The sequence below is a fragment of the Monodon monoceros genome, unplaced genomic scaffold (assembly GCF_005190385.1).
Source record: "Monodon monoceros isolate NGI ecotype Baffin Bay Population unplaced genomic scaffold, NGI_Narwhal_1 Super_Scaffold_22, whole genome shotgun sequence".
Classification (NCBI taxonomy): domain Eukaryota; kingdom Metazoa; phylum Chordata; class Mammalia; order Artiodactyla; family Monodontidae; genus Monodon; species Monodon monoceros.
Genome location: NW_021703779.1, coordinates 10,241,367 through 10,255,097, shown reverse-complemented (window position 1 = coordinate 10,255,097; position 13,731 = coordinate 10,241,367). Strand labels below are relative to the sequence as shown.

Here is a 13,731-nt window from a genome sequence, read left to right as displayed (position 1 = left end):
AGGAAGGAAGGAAGGAAGGAAGGAAGGAAGGAAGGAAGGAAGGAAGGGGAGGGAGGGAGAAAGGAAGGGGGAAGGAAGAGCTGGTCTGTTTCCACTCCCGTCCCCCCTCTTCCACCGCCTCTCTGGCTTCACACCCCTCCCCCCGGATCAAGGCACCCCCGTGTGAACCCGACCCTGGCCCCGGGGATTCGGGAGAAATCGTTCACGTTCCTTCCCGCTGAAGGAAACTACTGTCCGGCTCCGGACGCTGGACCGAACACTGGGAACCACCGAGCGTGGCCCCCGATCCTGGGTTCTGACTAACCGGCGCTTCGGAGGAGGAACTGACTTCAGAAAACGCAAAACGAACTCCTCCAAAACCCCTAACACTCCCCTCCACCCCCGCACCCCTCGCCGAAAGCCTTGTCCCAACTCCAGCGGGGCGGGGGCAGCAGGTGGAAGGGGAGACGAGGGGGAGGTTGCAGAAAAAAAGAGGGGAGAACAGAAAAGTCACTTTATTTGCAGACGGCATTTTGCAGATAAGAGGACTTCTTCAGCTGCCGGGATTGCCGAATGAATTTCGTATTGCAGGTGAGAAAAAGTGGCTCCTTTTAGGCACATTATAAAGTTCCGAAGGAGTCAGGATCTGCTCAGGAGCACTGTGGCACAACCAAAAATACATATACCCCCCCCCAATAAATCTTCCAGACACCGGGCTGACAGCACGGCTCTAAGGAAGGCTGCGTCGGTCCGGCCGGACGGGATCTGACGCGCGCCCCACGGACCGCTCTGTACGAACCAGTTCTCCCAGAGACCCTCCAGCTTCTCCGCGTCTGGACCAGCGCGCTCCGGGCGCTCGCGGCCCGCAGCGTCCGTGTCCCCGGCCCCTCCGAGGTCTGCGAGCGGCTTTGCACCAACGCCGCCGAGGCGCGGGCGCCCACGTTCGGCTAGACCTGGACCCTTCCTCTCAGTTTCGGGGTCCTAGAGCTGTTCCCCCCAGCGCGCCGCGCGCACCCGCTCCACCCGCTGGCTCCGCGGGCCTCGCCGGCGGATCCAGCCGGCGGTCCCACCGCATCTCCAACTTGGGACTCATTCCCGTCTGTGATGGCGCGTCCCCGCCGCCCGGGTCCCCTCGCTGGAGTCCCCGCACGACCACGCCCGGACACGTCCTGCGACGATACCGTTCGAGGCGCGAGGCTGCGCTCCTCCCGGGGCCGGCAGGCAAGGACGTCCTCACAAGCCCTAAACTCCTCCTCGAGGTTCGTTTCCGCCAGCCACGGAGAGAATGCGGATACCTGTTCGGGGAACTGGCGCCTGCGCCCATTCGCGCTCTCTCTCTCTCTCTCTCTCTCTCTGCCTTCAAAAACTTGATCTTTACCTCTCCACACCAAGGTGCACAGACGCCAAACAGTGATGAAATGAAAAGAAAGCCAATTGCCGGACTGGAGGTGGGGGAGAGACAGCGTCTCTGCGTGCGCCCGCCGCCGAGCCGGGAGCTGTAATTGCTGCAGACAGGGAGCGTTGGGGGTTGGGCGGACGTAGCCGTGTATAAATAGTGAGATCGCAAATTGAAAGGCATAAATAACAGCAGGAGAGGTCCACCCTCACACGGACAGTCGTGTCCGCGCGGGAGGCGTGCGGACCACAGCCCGGCTCCCAGCCAGCCCCGCCGAACCCCGCGGACCCCCGCAGCCCCCGGCCACCATGGAGGAGCTCACGGCTTTTGTATCCAAATCTTTTGACCAGAAGAGCAAAGAGAGCAGCGGCGGCGGCGGCGGCGGCGGAGGCAAGAAGGATTCGATCACTTACAGGGAAGTTTTGGAGAGCGGACTAGCGCGCTCCCGGGAGCTGGGGGTCTCGGAATCCAGCCTCCAGGACATAACGGAGGGCAGCGGCCACTGTCCGGTGCACCTCTTTAAGGACCACGTGGACAACGACAAGGACAAACTGAAAGAGTTCGGTTCGGGGAGGGCTGCCGAAGGTAAGCTCTCCGGACGCCGGCTCCGGGCCCCTCCCGGGGACGGCGTCTCCTCGCCGCCGAGCCTGGCCGCCTGCCCCTCGCTCCGCGCGCGCAGAGGCCCCGGGGGCCGCGGTTCGCTCTCCGCTCGACCCCAAACGCTGAATGTACAGCCACGGCTCGGACGCAAAGGCCCCAGCAATCCATCGCCAGTCTTTTTCGTAAGAAAGAAACCAAACGGGGGAGGGGAGGATTCGGCTGGAGAAGCGAGGAAGCAGGGAAGGAGAGAGGCAGAGGCGCCGAGGATGGGCAGCAGCCGGGGCCGCGCGCTGCCGGAGGATCGCTTCCCTGGGCGTTGGCACTGGGCTCCACAGCGGGAACTTTCCCGCGTTGGGGGGGAATCGGGTGCATGGGCTTGTAAACCCAGGTCGGCTGGAGGGCTACCGGCCGCTTGCCTGTCTGCCTGCCGGTCTGTCTCACGTCCGCCTCCACGCCCGCAGAGAGATCCACACGCGTCTCTCCAAGTGCCTTCCCGAGCTCGAAATGGGCCGCGTTGAGGGCTGCGCTGGCCGTTAGTCGGGGAGGCCACGCGCTCCGTCGCCTCTTCGCCCTCTTGCGCCCCTCCGCGTGGTTTCCTCTCAGGGAAAACTTTCCCCTTGAACCTTGGGGCTGGATCTCGGCTGACGCGGGCCTGTAGATTAAAACCAGCCGCGTGCCCGCCGGTGGTCAGGGTCTACAAGGGGCAGAAGGGCCCGGGGAGGCTCGTGGCCCCGCGCACGCGGCCGCCCTACCCCAGGCTGTCAGGGCGCAGCTGGCCCTGCTGCAGGCCGGCTGCGTCCTGGGCCTCCATCCGGCTGCTTTCCCCCGAAATCTCCGCGGCGTTTTGCGCTGTAGTTGAACGCGGGGGGTGGGAAAAAACATGTTTACAAGGGTTCTCCCAGCTGGACAGCGGTGGTCCCAACCCGGGGGAATCTCCGTACAAACAGGGCAACCAGCAGCTGTAAATCAGAGGAATAAAATTGGCTCGATTTCTCAGGGGGCAGCATTTGAAAGTATATGAAGGTCTATTTCTCACTACAAAGAGAGGAAATACAGAAGCTTGCCATGTGGCTCCTGGGTCCTGTTTCATTCTCTGTCCGTGTTGAGAGAGGTCATGGCCGGAGAGTGGGGACCCCATGTCTCCTGCTCTTGTGGCCCTTGCACTTTGGTGGCAGAGTCCAGGTGTGCTGGCCTTGGAGCCCAGTGGATGACCCAGAAAGCTTTCGGAGACCTTGACCTTGTGGAAGCAGAAAGCTGGCAGAGGCTTAGGAATAACCCCCTGGCTTCTGAGAGCCCGGGCAGCCTGAGCCTGGCCTGCCATATCTCGGGGCTCACGCACCTGGCTTTATGATTCCTACAAAGAGAGTTTGCTCTGATGGAGACACGGCTGTCTGTCGGCTGTGCACTTGTCAGGGCTGACATTTAATTTACAGCACCTGGCGGGCGGCTGACCTCCCGGGCTCCTGACGGCTTCCCCCATCCGCCTTAGAGGCTGAGTCCCCTCTTCTGTCTGTTTCCTCTCACCCTGGACAGCCAAGGCAGGGGGACCCTGCAAAAAGGCCCGTGTAAGGAGAGCAGAGTACAATCGAGGCCTATTTCGAAGGAGAGAGGAAAATAGGGCTAGCAGTACAGGCAGCAGGAAGGGGTTAGGAAAACCCCAGCTGCACCTTCTCCCTTCTGCCTGGGTGTGCAGACCCCTGGCAGGGCTGAGCCCCAGGCCGAATTTGCAGAACGGGAGCAAAATGGAGAGGTGGGAGCTGCTTGGGCTTGGGAGAAACCCAGAGGTCTTGGGCACCTGAGCAGCGGACCCCGCTGAGCCAGGCACGGCAGCCTGTGGGTTCTGCACAGCCTGCCGCGGGTTCTGGAGGACTTTGAAGGCCAGCGCGTCATCTGGGGTCAATCCCTGGGGTTCCGACGTTAAGAGACCTGAAGGAGGAAGCAGCATTGGGGCCGCCTCCGGGAAAGGATTTCCCGTTGGGGAGAAATAAGGTGTTCTTGGAAATGCATCCTTTTCAGGAGGTGAGGGAGGCTTTAAACCCCGAGGTGGGATTGAGTGTCCAGGGCTCAGAAGCCGTGAGGAGAGGCTTTCAGGCAGACTCAGGACTTGGGTTCTGGTGTCGAGCTCAGGGACCCCGGTGGGGGTGGGGGTGGGGCGTGTGTGGGAACTGGGTGCCCGGATTTTTCCCTGGCCCCGCAGAGGATCTGGGTCTTCACCCTTTGCAAGTTTCTGGGCTTACTGCTAAGAGGCTTCTCAGAACGGGTGTAACCCCAGACTCCTTGGATAGAGCGTCCTGAAAGCCGCCCTCTTCTCCTTGACACAGAGGGGACATCTAATGAGGGCATGGGGGTCCTCTTTGCCTGCACCCAGCAGGTCCTATGATCGGAGAAAAAGCACAAGAAAACGCAAGGGGAGCTGAAATGCAGCTTCCACCAACTGTGCAAACGGGGGCCAACTTTTATTTTAAATCCCTGAGCTTGGTGAGGGGCTGCATTTCCTAGCGGTGGGAAGGAGAGGTGTCTGGGTTAGAATCTCCTAAATCCTGAGCTGTCTGCCTGATACCCTGCCCGCTCCCCCAGCAAATATAGCTGCTCTCATAATGTTTGGACCTAAGAAAGTGTCACTTTTGGCGTCCTGATGGGGAGTGAGAATGTGTGTCCAAGAGACAGAGGGACAAAACCGGAAGTCAAGGGACCACGCTCTCGGGTGCAACCCAAGCGCCTCAGGGTGCCTGCCTTAAGATACGGCTGCGCTTTCTTGGTCAGAAGGAGGTGAGCTTGGGCGAGCGCCCGCCTCCACGGCGTCCTGAGGGAGGCTCTGGCCCGGCTGGTGGCTGGCACGGCCCCTGTCCTGCTGCGGTGCAGGCGGGAGCGGCGGCTCTCGGGGGGCCTGGACCCCAGCCTGGCCTGGGCTCTCCCTGCGCTCTTTGCGGGCGCCCCGCCAGGGACCCGACACTTGGGCGATTCTGCCTAAGCTTCTTTGACTTAATATTTAACACTCCACTCCCATTCAGAAAAAAAAGAAAAGGAAGAGAGAGAAGGTTAGGCTATGTCAATATGTCAACAGAGGCGAAGAGGATAATTGAGGAAACTATTCAGAGATTAGGCCAAGAAACACCGCGGCGCCGGGGCTCGAGTTATTACAAAACAGCGCGTCTTGCCCTGGAGTTTGCTTTATCGACTTGACGCCGCTTTGCGTCAGGGCGCGTTTGCCACCGAGGTCCCTGCACCGCGAGCACACACAGGCTTTCAGAACGTCGCGCCCAAGCGTCCCCGCGCGGGGCCCTCTCCCTGGCGCGCAGGATCCGCAGGCCGGGCCGGGGTGGGGGCGGGGGCGGGGCGGGAGCCGGCAGAGGGGCTCGTGGCGGCCCGGGCCGGGGACGCCGGGGCCGGGGGGTGGGCTCAGCGCTGTGCCCTCGGCCCGCCCCTAGGTATTTACGATTGCAAGGAGAAGCGCGAGGACGTGAAGTCGGAGGACGAGGACGGGCAGACGAAGCTGAAGCAGCGGCGCAGCCGCACCAACTTCACGCTGGAGCAGCTCAACGAGCTGGAGCGACTCTTCGACGAGACTCACTACCCCGACGCCTTCATGCGGGAGGAGCTCAGCCAGCGCCTGGGGCTCTCCGAGGCGCGCGTGCAGGTGAGAGCGAGGGCCCGGCCCCGACGCCCGCTCCTCGGGCGGCCGGAACGCGCCACCTCGGCAGGGCCCTTCCAGGAGCGCGGGGACCCCGTGTGGGGGGGGCTGGAGTCGGGCTTTGGGAGGCGCCCCGGGGCCTCGCGGGTCAGGTCTCCTGCGCCCTGCCTGGCTGGCTCGCCCTGCACTACCAGCTCATCAGGAATGTTGTTCTCTTCCCACTGGTTCGCCTCTCCTCCCCCCGCCCGCCCCCCGGCTCCGCCGTCGCCGCCAAAGTCTTACCCGCTCCTCTGCAGCCCGCTCGCTCCACTGCAGGGAACAGAGAGATGGGAAGAGGAGTCAGGTGGACGTCTTGAGGATTGCGGGTCCTGCCCGCGCGGTGCCGGATTAGCCCGGGCGCGGGGCAGGGGGGGCGCGGGGGCGGGGACCGGACGCATGAAGTCGTGATGCCCCATCTGGCGAGCCGCCGTCTAAGGGGGCCCTGGGTGTTCGCCGCACGGGCGCGGGGGGGGGGGGGGGGGGGAGAGACGCTCCCTGTTCGTTTTTCTCGGGCTTTGTAAACGTTTGGGTGAAATGCATTCATTTATTTATTGGGGGGTGGAGAGCAAAGATTCGCTTCCAAATCGCCTCGTCCGGGTACCGCAGACTCGCCCCCCCCCGCGCCCCCCGTCCCCGCCACCGGAAGGTCGGACCTGGATGTTCTGCTGGGCTTTCCGTCGGCTTTGACGGTTCTGGGCAGGACAGCAGCGCCGGGGAGAGAAGGAAAAGGGGTCAGGGTCCCTGGGCTCTGGGGACTGGTTATTTAAATAAATGGAATTAATACTGCCAACGGGGGGAGGGAACCATGTAAAGCCAGGGCTTTGAAAGAACGGGTTTCTTATTGGTATAGGGTCAGCATTACAAACACAACTTCACCCGGATTGTACTGAAGAAACGAAAACACAGAAAGCGTTTATAGAGAGTGTTTCACAAAAATCTTTAATTTGTAAAAAAAAAAAAAAAATGGGTGTTTGCACCCTCATGCCTTCCATCTTTCCCCGTCGGTGCGGTGAAAGGGGCTGCTTAAGGTGAAATGCAACAGTCCCCGAGTCTGTCCAGAATTCCGTGCGGCCGCAGGGGTTCCCAGGACCATTCTGCATCGCTGGGACCACAGGCGGAGTAGCTCTGGGGACCCTCTCCCCAAACGAATCTGTCCGGGCATCTGTGGCCTCGGCAAGTGGGGGGGGGAGGGCGGGGGAGACTGGCCACCTTTCTCTGGAAAGATGGATGGGGCTGCACCATATAAATTAATGAAAAGATTAAACTTTTGCTGAAGGGGACATCAACTTTTATGTCATTTCACAGCCTTTCTGCCTGAGATCTGTAATATCTCCCAGGCCTTGATGTACTGTTTCTATAAAAATAAATTACTTGTAATTTAATTCCACACTATTTCTTTCAGTAGTCTATTACTGAATAGCGCCTTAGCAGGAGAGACCGAGTTGGGAGAAAATTGGTTCTTGGGTGGCTGCAGATCTTGAGAAAAGCCCTAAAATAAAGGGGGGGGGAGGGTGGTAGTAGAAAACGAAAGCCTATCGATCCAGAGGTGAATTAAAATTTAACGATTGTAAATAATAATAAAAATAAACATGGGAAGAGAAAAAAGAAATAATTTCCTATTGGCCACAGGGAAAAGAATCGTATAATAAAGAGAAGGCAGAAAGTGCTCATAAAAACCAATTAGTTAAAACACGTACCCCGCTGTGCAGAAGTGGGGGTTGCTGGGGAGACACCAAAAGGAAGAGACGAAAATGCACTATATTTTAATCCTGTCTGTGACCTGTTTGGTAATCCTTTTCGGTACAGCCTGTCCTGTGTTGTTAGAGGATAGAGTTTCAATTTAGAGTGGAAATTTGCTGTAAATAAATTGAGGGTCCTTTGGAAGTTGGTGCTTATTAACCTTTTATTTTTAGTGTTGTACTGGAAACTCACATCACCCAGCTGTCAGGGTTATAATCAAAAGTTATGAGACCACAGTGAGGAGTGGTGGTAATTTAATTACAACAAATATCTTTGGGTTTATGGCGCAGAGCTAAATTAAATGTCATTATTCACTGTCTGTAATGGAAATCAAAAGGAAATCAGATTACAGCATTTGTGAGAGAAATCAGTGACTGGTCCTTAATGAAGAAATAACTGTCTAAACCACTGTACCGCACTTTACTTAGCATATTCGGGACTGATTGGAATTGATCGTGAATCAGCCCAAGACTGATTTATCATCGCCAAACGCGCAGCTAATTCATCACTTTTATTCTCCATAATCTTTTTTTTTCTTTCCCCCGCTGATGGGAAAGTGAGCTTGCTTTCTAGATTTAAATAGGATTCTGTTTTTGAAAAATGCCCTTCCAGGGGGAGCAGAGTTTGCGCGTCTGGCTCCGCTCTCCTGAGGATGGGTACGGGACCCCAAGGAGAAAGAGGCACCGAGGAAGGGTCCGAAAGGGAAAGGAGTCTCGTCCCAGCCAGATGGGGTGGGGGGGGGAGAGTTGCGGCGGGACGTGGGAGCAGGAAAGTGAGTTCAGGCTTTGGAAATGGAGTAAAGATTTGTGAATCTCAGCATTTCTGTTTTTGGAAATACTTTCCGGGGAACAACACCAAAGTTTGCCTAGAGCCTGGCTGGGTGAGGTTTCCAACGTCGTGGAAAGCCAGTTCCAACAGGCGGGCCCATGGCTCAGCCTTGGATAGAAAACTGCCCTGAAGAGGCTGAGATGGAAAAGTTCAGCTTTTCCTCGACTCCCGGGTGCTTGCAACCTCCGCGGGAGCTGAGGTTTCCGGGCAGGGTGGGAGCAGGGAGTGGCCCCAGGCCCTGGGCTTGGAACAACGCAGGGTCCCTGAGCTACCAGGTGTAGTGTAGTGTGGCCGAGGGGAAGGCTTTCTTTGTGCTAATTATCCTGCACCGTCAGTGACCGCCATTGTGGCAATAGGGTGAGTGAGTGTGAAGGGAAAGTTTTGGAGAAAGCCAGGTAGGAAAAATTAAGTGCCTAAGAACACAGAGGGAGGGGACTCCAGATTCCATGAGTGACAGACCAAGGGCCAGGACCAGGGCTGTTTGGAGGAGGGGGGAGGATGAGAATGGGGAGCGCGGGAGGGCGCATTTCGGGGATGCCAGGCCTTGAAGCTAGCCGGGCCGGGCGGGTGCCAACACCTTTCCCTCGCTGCCTCACCTCTGGATAGGGCGCCGCAAGAATCAGATGTCCTTAGAGATGCCGAGTGCCTGCAGTGCAGAGCCTGCGCTTTTGGGGTGCATCCGGTTTTTAGAGATCAAGGACGTTCATGACTCTGTAATATTAACTGGGATCCCCCAGGCTTCCAAGGAGGGCATGGAGGTCATGCAAGTTTCTGGACTCAGGGTGTCTGAGCGTGATTGGGGAGGGGGCTGGATTTGGAGATGTGTATCCACCTGTGCGTCCCCCCACATTCCTGGTGGGTGGGTGGGGGCTAAGGTGGAACGTCGGGGTGGAAGGTCAGGTTGGACCGGTGCGTGGCAGGGTGGAGGGGGGAATGTCCACACAGAACGATGGAAAGTTCTCCACGCCATCCGAGGACCCACTTCCTCACTGTCAATGTTTGGATGCTGAAACTCTGCTTAGGTGAGGACTGTTCCCAGCTCCAGGTAGCCAGTTACGCGGGGCTGGGGTGGGAGGGGGCGGGGACGAAGGCCGGAGGGGCGTCAGGCAGCCTTCCGGGGACAGGAACCCCAAGCCCCTTGCGCGCCGTCCGGCGTGTCGGGAAAGAAAGCCTCGCTGACGCTCGCCAAGGCCTGGCCGGCTCACGGGGGTGCACGTCTGTCCGCTCATTCCCAGGTTTGGTTCCAGAACCGGAGAGCCAAGTGCCGCAAGCAAGAGAACCAGATGCATAAAGGTGGGTGCGAGGGGCCGGGCGTGGAGGCAGGGGCGGTGGGGAGACCCGCCAGGCGCTGGGAGCAGCGGGCGGGGTTCACGCCTCCTGTGTTTCCTCGCAGGCGTTATCCTGGGTACCGCCAGTCACCTGGACGCCTGCAGGGTGGCACCCTACGTGAACATGGGCGCCCTGAGGATGCCTTTCCAACAGGTAGCTCGTTTTTTGTTGTTGTTTTTTTTCTTCCTTCCTTTCGAACAGAACAGAGAGGGGGCCGGCGCCGCCCCGGCGCCTCCCACCCCCGCTGAAGCAAAGAGGCCGCTTTCACAAGGGGGACATTTATAAACCCATTGGCACGTATTAACACCACGCTGAAAATCTCCAAGAGTTACCTTTGGGAGGGCTAGGACAGAAACCCCAGCACAGTTTCACAAAACTCGGAGGGAAAATATCCCCACCCACCCGGAACCACCCACTCGTTCACCGCCTGGCTGGAGGGAGGGGTTTGCTGCCGCTTGGGCATGAGGACCCGTGTCAACACCCAACCCCCGGCTTTAGCTTGCCCAGGGCCTCGCTGGGGGTGTCAGTGCCCCTCCTGGACCTGGGCCTCGATGCCCCCTCCCCTCCCCCGCGCACCTCACAGTGGGGGGCGTCCCGCCCAGCTCCTAGCAGAGCCGGGAGGGTCCAGGGCGCTGGGTGCGCTGCGCGGAGGAGGGGGCGGCCAGGGGGTCGGAAGACCACCTCGTGGAGACCGGGTGCCCCAAAGTCCTCGCCCCTGCTCTGGGCCAGCGTCGGGTGGGAGGAGGGAGCCGCGGGGCTAGAGCGCAACGCCCACTCGCCTGCAGGGCTGGGCTGTGGACCCCAGCAAGGGGGGTAGGCGTGCCCGCGCTGGTGGGTTGGCTGTGCCCTGGCCAGAGCGAAGGCGTGGCCTCCTCTTGCAGCACTTTTGCTCCTAGGGGCAGAGGCCTGGGTTTGTAGCTGGACCCGGGTTTGCTGAGGGGCACGAGGTCCAGTGGGCCTGGCCCGGCCCGGAGGGTCGGCTACGGATGACGGCATGGAGATGGGGTGAGAGTGGGCTGTTGGCCGCGCGCCCTCAAAGTCACGGCGCCCAAGGCTGGGAGGGCGTCCAGGGCTGCCGTGCGCAGGGCAGAGGTCCGCGCCGTGTTCCCTTGGACCCGCACCTCCGCGGCTGGGCCCATATTCCACCCCTCAGCACCCCTTCCCCAGGGCGGGGTGGCCCCTCAGCATCACAGGAACAGCTGCCCCGACGACGTGGGGTCAGCCATTGGGTCCTGGTGAAATTAGGCGGTTGGAGCCTGCAGATTTGGCTGTGCTTCTGGAAGATTCGGGAACTCCGGGTCCCTGGGAAGGCGGCGGCGGGGGGGGGGGGAGCCAGAGCCGAAGCCCGGACCCTGAGTCGGGGATGCGTCAAAGAATCAGCCGGGGGTCTGGAGAGGAGGAGGTACCAGCTGTAGACGCTCGGATGCTACAGCATCGGGGATCTGTGCCGACTCCCCGGCTCTGGTCCTGTCCAAAGGGGCCAGTGACCCGGTCGTGGCACCGGCTGTCCCGAGGACAGTGGGTGGTGGTCCCTGGGGCGGGGGAAGGGGCGATGGCTCCCCGGGAGAGGAGACGCCCTCGAGGGGGAGTCCTCGAGGGGGGAAAGCCCCCTAGAAGTCGCGTCCTCACCGTGCGGGTTCTGTCTTCGCAGGTCCAGGCACAGCTGCAGCTGGAAGGTGTGGCGCACGCCCACCCGCACCTGCACCCCCACCTGGCGGCGCACGCGCCCTACCTGATGTTCCCGCCGCCGCCCTTCGGGTTGCCCATCGCATCCCTGGCCGACTCGGCCTCGGCCGCCGCCGTCGTGGCCGCCGCCGCCAAGAGCAACAGCAAAAACTCCAGTATCGCCGACCTGCGGCTGAAGGCGCGCAAGCACGCCGAGGCCTTGGGGCTCTGACCCGCCGCCAGGCCCCGCGCCTGCCCCGGACCCGCGCCCGCCCTGGCCCCGCCACCCCGTCCGCGCTGCGTCCTGCACTCGACCCCTCCGCGCCCCCCGACGGCCGCGCGGACACCCCGGAGCGAGGGCGCAGCGCCTTCCCCGCCTGGGGCAGCCCCGGGGCCCCTGGCAGGCCTCGGGAGGGGGCATCCCAGGACCGCAAGACCCCGCCAAAGCCTCGCAGAGACTGTGCGGAAGAGAGAGGAGGTGACCGTCAGACCACCCAAGTCAGCCCTCGACCACGCCGTCTGTGCGTCCTGGGACCCCGGGGCCACGTGGAGCCCCGTGGCGCTGCGTCCTTCTCTGCTGCCGGAGTTCCCACCCTGCGCATGCGGCCTCCTACACGCCTTCCCAAGACCTGAAGAGTCTGTTACCCAGAAAGATCCGGGGCTGGTCTCCGCTGAAATGCCAGTGCTTGGGTGCCGACAAGTTTATTCACTGCCGTGAACTCAGTTTCATCCGAGGAGCTGCAGGACCCGTGTGGATTTCAATATGGACTTTTGCATCTGAGGCAGGGGCCCCGTGCTCTGCGTGCACGCCCGCCCCCTCCCCTCCGCCTGATAGGTAGCAATAACGAAACGCAATTGAAGATCTCGCGGAGGTGGTGGTGGTCGTGGGGACCTCAGTGTTTCACGTTGTGACCTTGCTGACTCCCCATCTTCATGCACACGTTTGGCCCCAGAGCACCAGGTTCAGGACTCCTTGTGCCGTAGGACAGGCAGCTTTAGAGCTTTTCCCGTCTTCGATTCCCGAATGGACATCTGTGGCTGTTTCCCAGAATTCAGATGCAAAGGACTTGCACTGGGGACACAGGGCACGTGGTTTGAAGGTACAATACTGATGCAGCATCCACGCTAGTGACATGCAATTAAGTGCAGTAAAGTGCAATATTGTAAATATTATAGATTTAAAAAAATTAGCTGTGCACTCTTGACCCGTCAGCTTCGGACTTCGAAGGGCATTACCTCCCCCTGCATGCTGCGGGGCCAGTGCCAAAATGACCGGGGTGGGGAGTGCTTTGGATTCACGGAAGTGAAGTGTGTGGCTTGGGATGGAGCAGGACCTGGGGAGGGGTGCCAGGCTGGGAGGGCGGGGCTGAGCTGTTTCTGGGGGAAAGAAGAGCCTGGGATACCTCCTCCAGGCAGTGAGTTTTAAGATAATGTTTTCTAAGGGTAGCCAGTTCTAGCTTTTCTTTCATCTTTTTTTTTTTTTTTCTGTGCTTGGTCCCCTCTCCTCCCCCATCGTGTAAACACCAAATAGCGACTTGTCTGAGCAGCTGGCACAGAATGGGCAAAGTCTCTTGACATGATATAACCAAAGCGTTCAGGGTCCCAAATCGTGCACCTGAGTTTAAGGCAATGTGCTTTGCATGTGCTGTGTGAGATTTGGGGGGCAGTGCACCCTTGCTGGGCTTGTCTACCTCGAAAATGAGCATCTCTGGGTTTGTGGTTTTTTTTTTTTTTTTTTTTTTTTTTTGCCTTAGTGAACCCAGGCCTGCCCAGATGGAAGTGGCCATCTAGTTCTCCGAAGTCCAACGGTTCACTCTATTTCCAAAACAGCTTTTCTTCTTTCCAGATTCGCTATTGCTGACTGTTTTCCCTTACCCCTGATTTGGGTACATATCTCTAAGAAGAAAAAAAATATTTTCCTTCCGTGTAAGGGAATACATTCTACCTTTGCACTGACCTGAAATGTAGATTCATTTGTATCATCTGAAACTCTTTGAATCAAAAGGCCCCTTCAACATTTTTTTTTCTAATTTTGAAATTTTTGCAAAGCTCTGAAATGATGGAGAGAGAGATAAGAAAAACACAGTCAGTATTTTAAATTCATTTGCGACTCCGCCCCCTCCCCCCCACGCCCCCCCCCACCCTGGCATGAATGGCATTATGGAATTTGCCTCATATGTGCAGTTCTGCTTCTAAACAGCTGTAAATTTTAAAAGGTCCCCTATATAAGCTGAAACTTTGCTTTAAACTTTAAAAAAAATGCATTTCAGATCCACTTCAAATGAGCCACTTTCATCCTGAAATTTAATGCTGGGCAAACATTGGAGGTGAGAGGTATACATCCCTATTTTATTTTTAAGGTTTACTTTCCATTTTATCTAAACATAGCCCTCTGTCACCAACCCCTCCGCAAGAGCAGACTCTCTCCACGTGAGCCAAAAGGCATGAGATCTGCTCCTGGGAGAAGCTGAAGTTTGAAAGTAGAGCTGCCCGACGGCAGCCAGCGCTGGGAGGCTGGATGGTG

At 58.9% G+C, this 13,731-nt stretch overlaps 1 protein-coding gene across 2 annotated transcripts; it reads left to right on the top strand.

Moving 5' to 3' along the window:
* The first annotated feature begins 1,683 nt into the window (after positions 1–1,683).
* On the top strand, positions 1,684–11,439 carry SHOX (short stature homeobox). Of its 2 annotated transcripts, none has more exons than XM_029241231.1 (5): positions 1,684–1,960; positions 5,404–5,612; positions 9,449–9,506; positions 9,607–9,695; positions 11,194–11,439. In XM_029241231.1, the coding sequence occupies exons 1-5, from the start codon at positions 1,684–1,686 to the stop codon at positions 11,437–11,439; spliced, it is 879 nt and encodes a 292-aa protein (XP_029097064.1). The 2 variants fall into 2 exon arrangements, with proteins under 2 accessions (XP_029097064.1, XP_029097063.1); XM_029241230.1 differs by having other exon boundaries at positions 9,607–9,709; positions 11,160–11,439.
* The last annotated feature ends 2,292 nt before the right edge of the window (positions 11,440–13,731 follow it).

Coding starts and splice junctions, on each gene's coding strand:
- SHOX (XM_029241230.1), top strand. CDS start 1,684: ATGGAGGAGCTCACGGCTTTTGTATCCAAATCTTTTGACCAGAAGAGC. Junction 9,507..9,606: donor AGAGAACCAGATGCATAAAG/GTGGGTGCGAGG, acceptor GTTTCCTCGCAG/GCGTTATCCTGGGTACCGCC. Junction 9,710..11,159: donor CAACAGGTAGCTCGTTTTTT/GTTGTTGTTTTT, acceptor GCCCCCTAGAAG/TCGCGTCCTCACCGTGCGGG.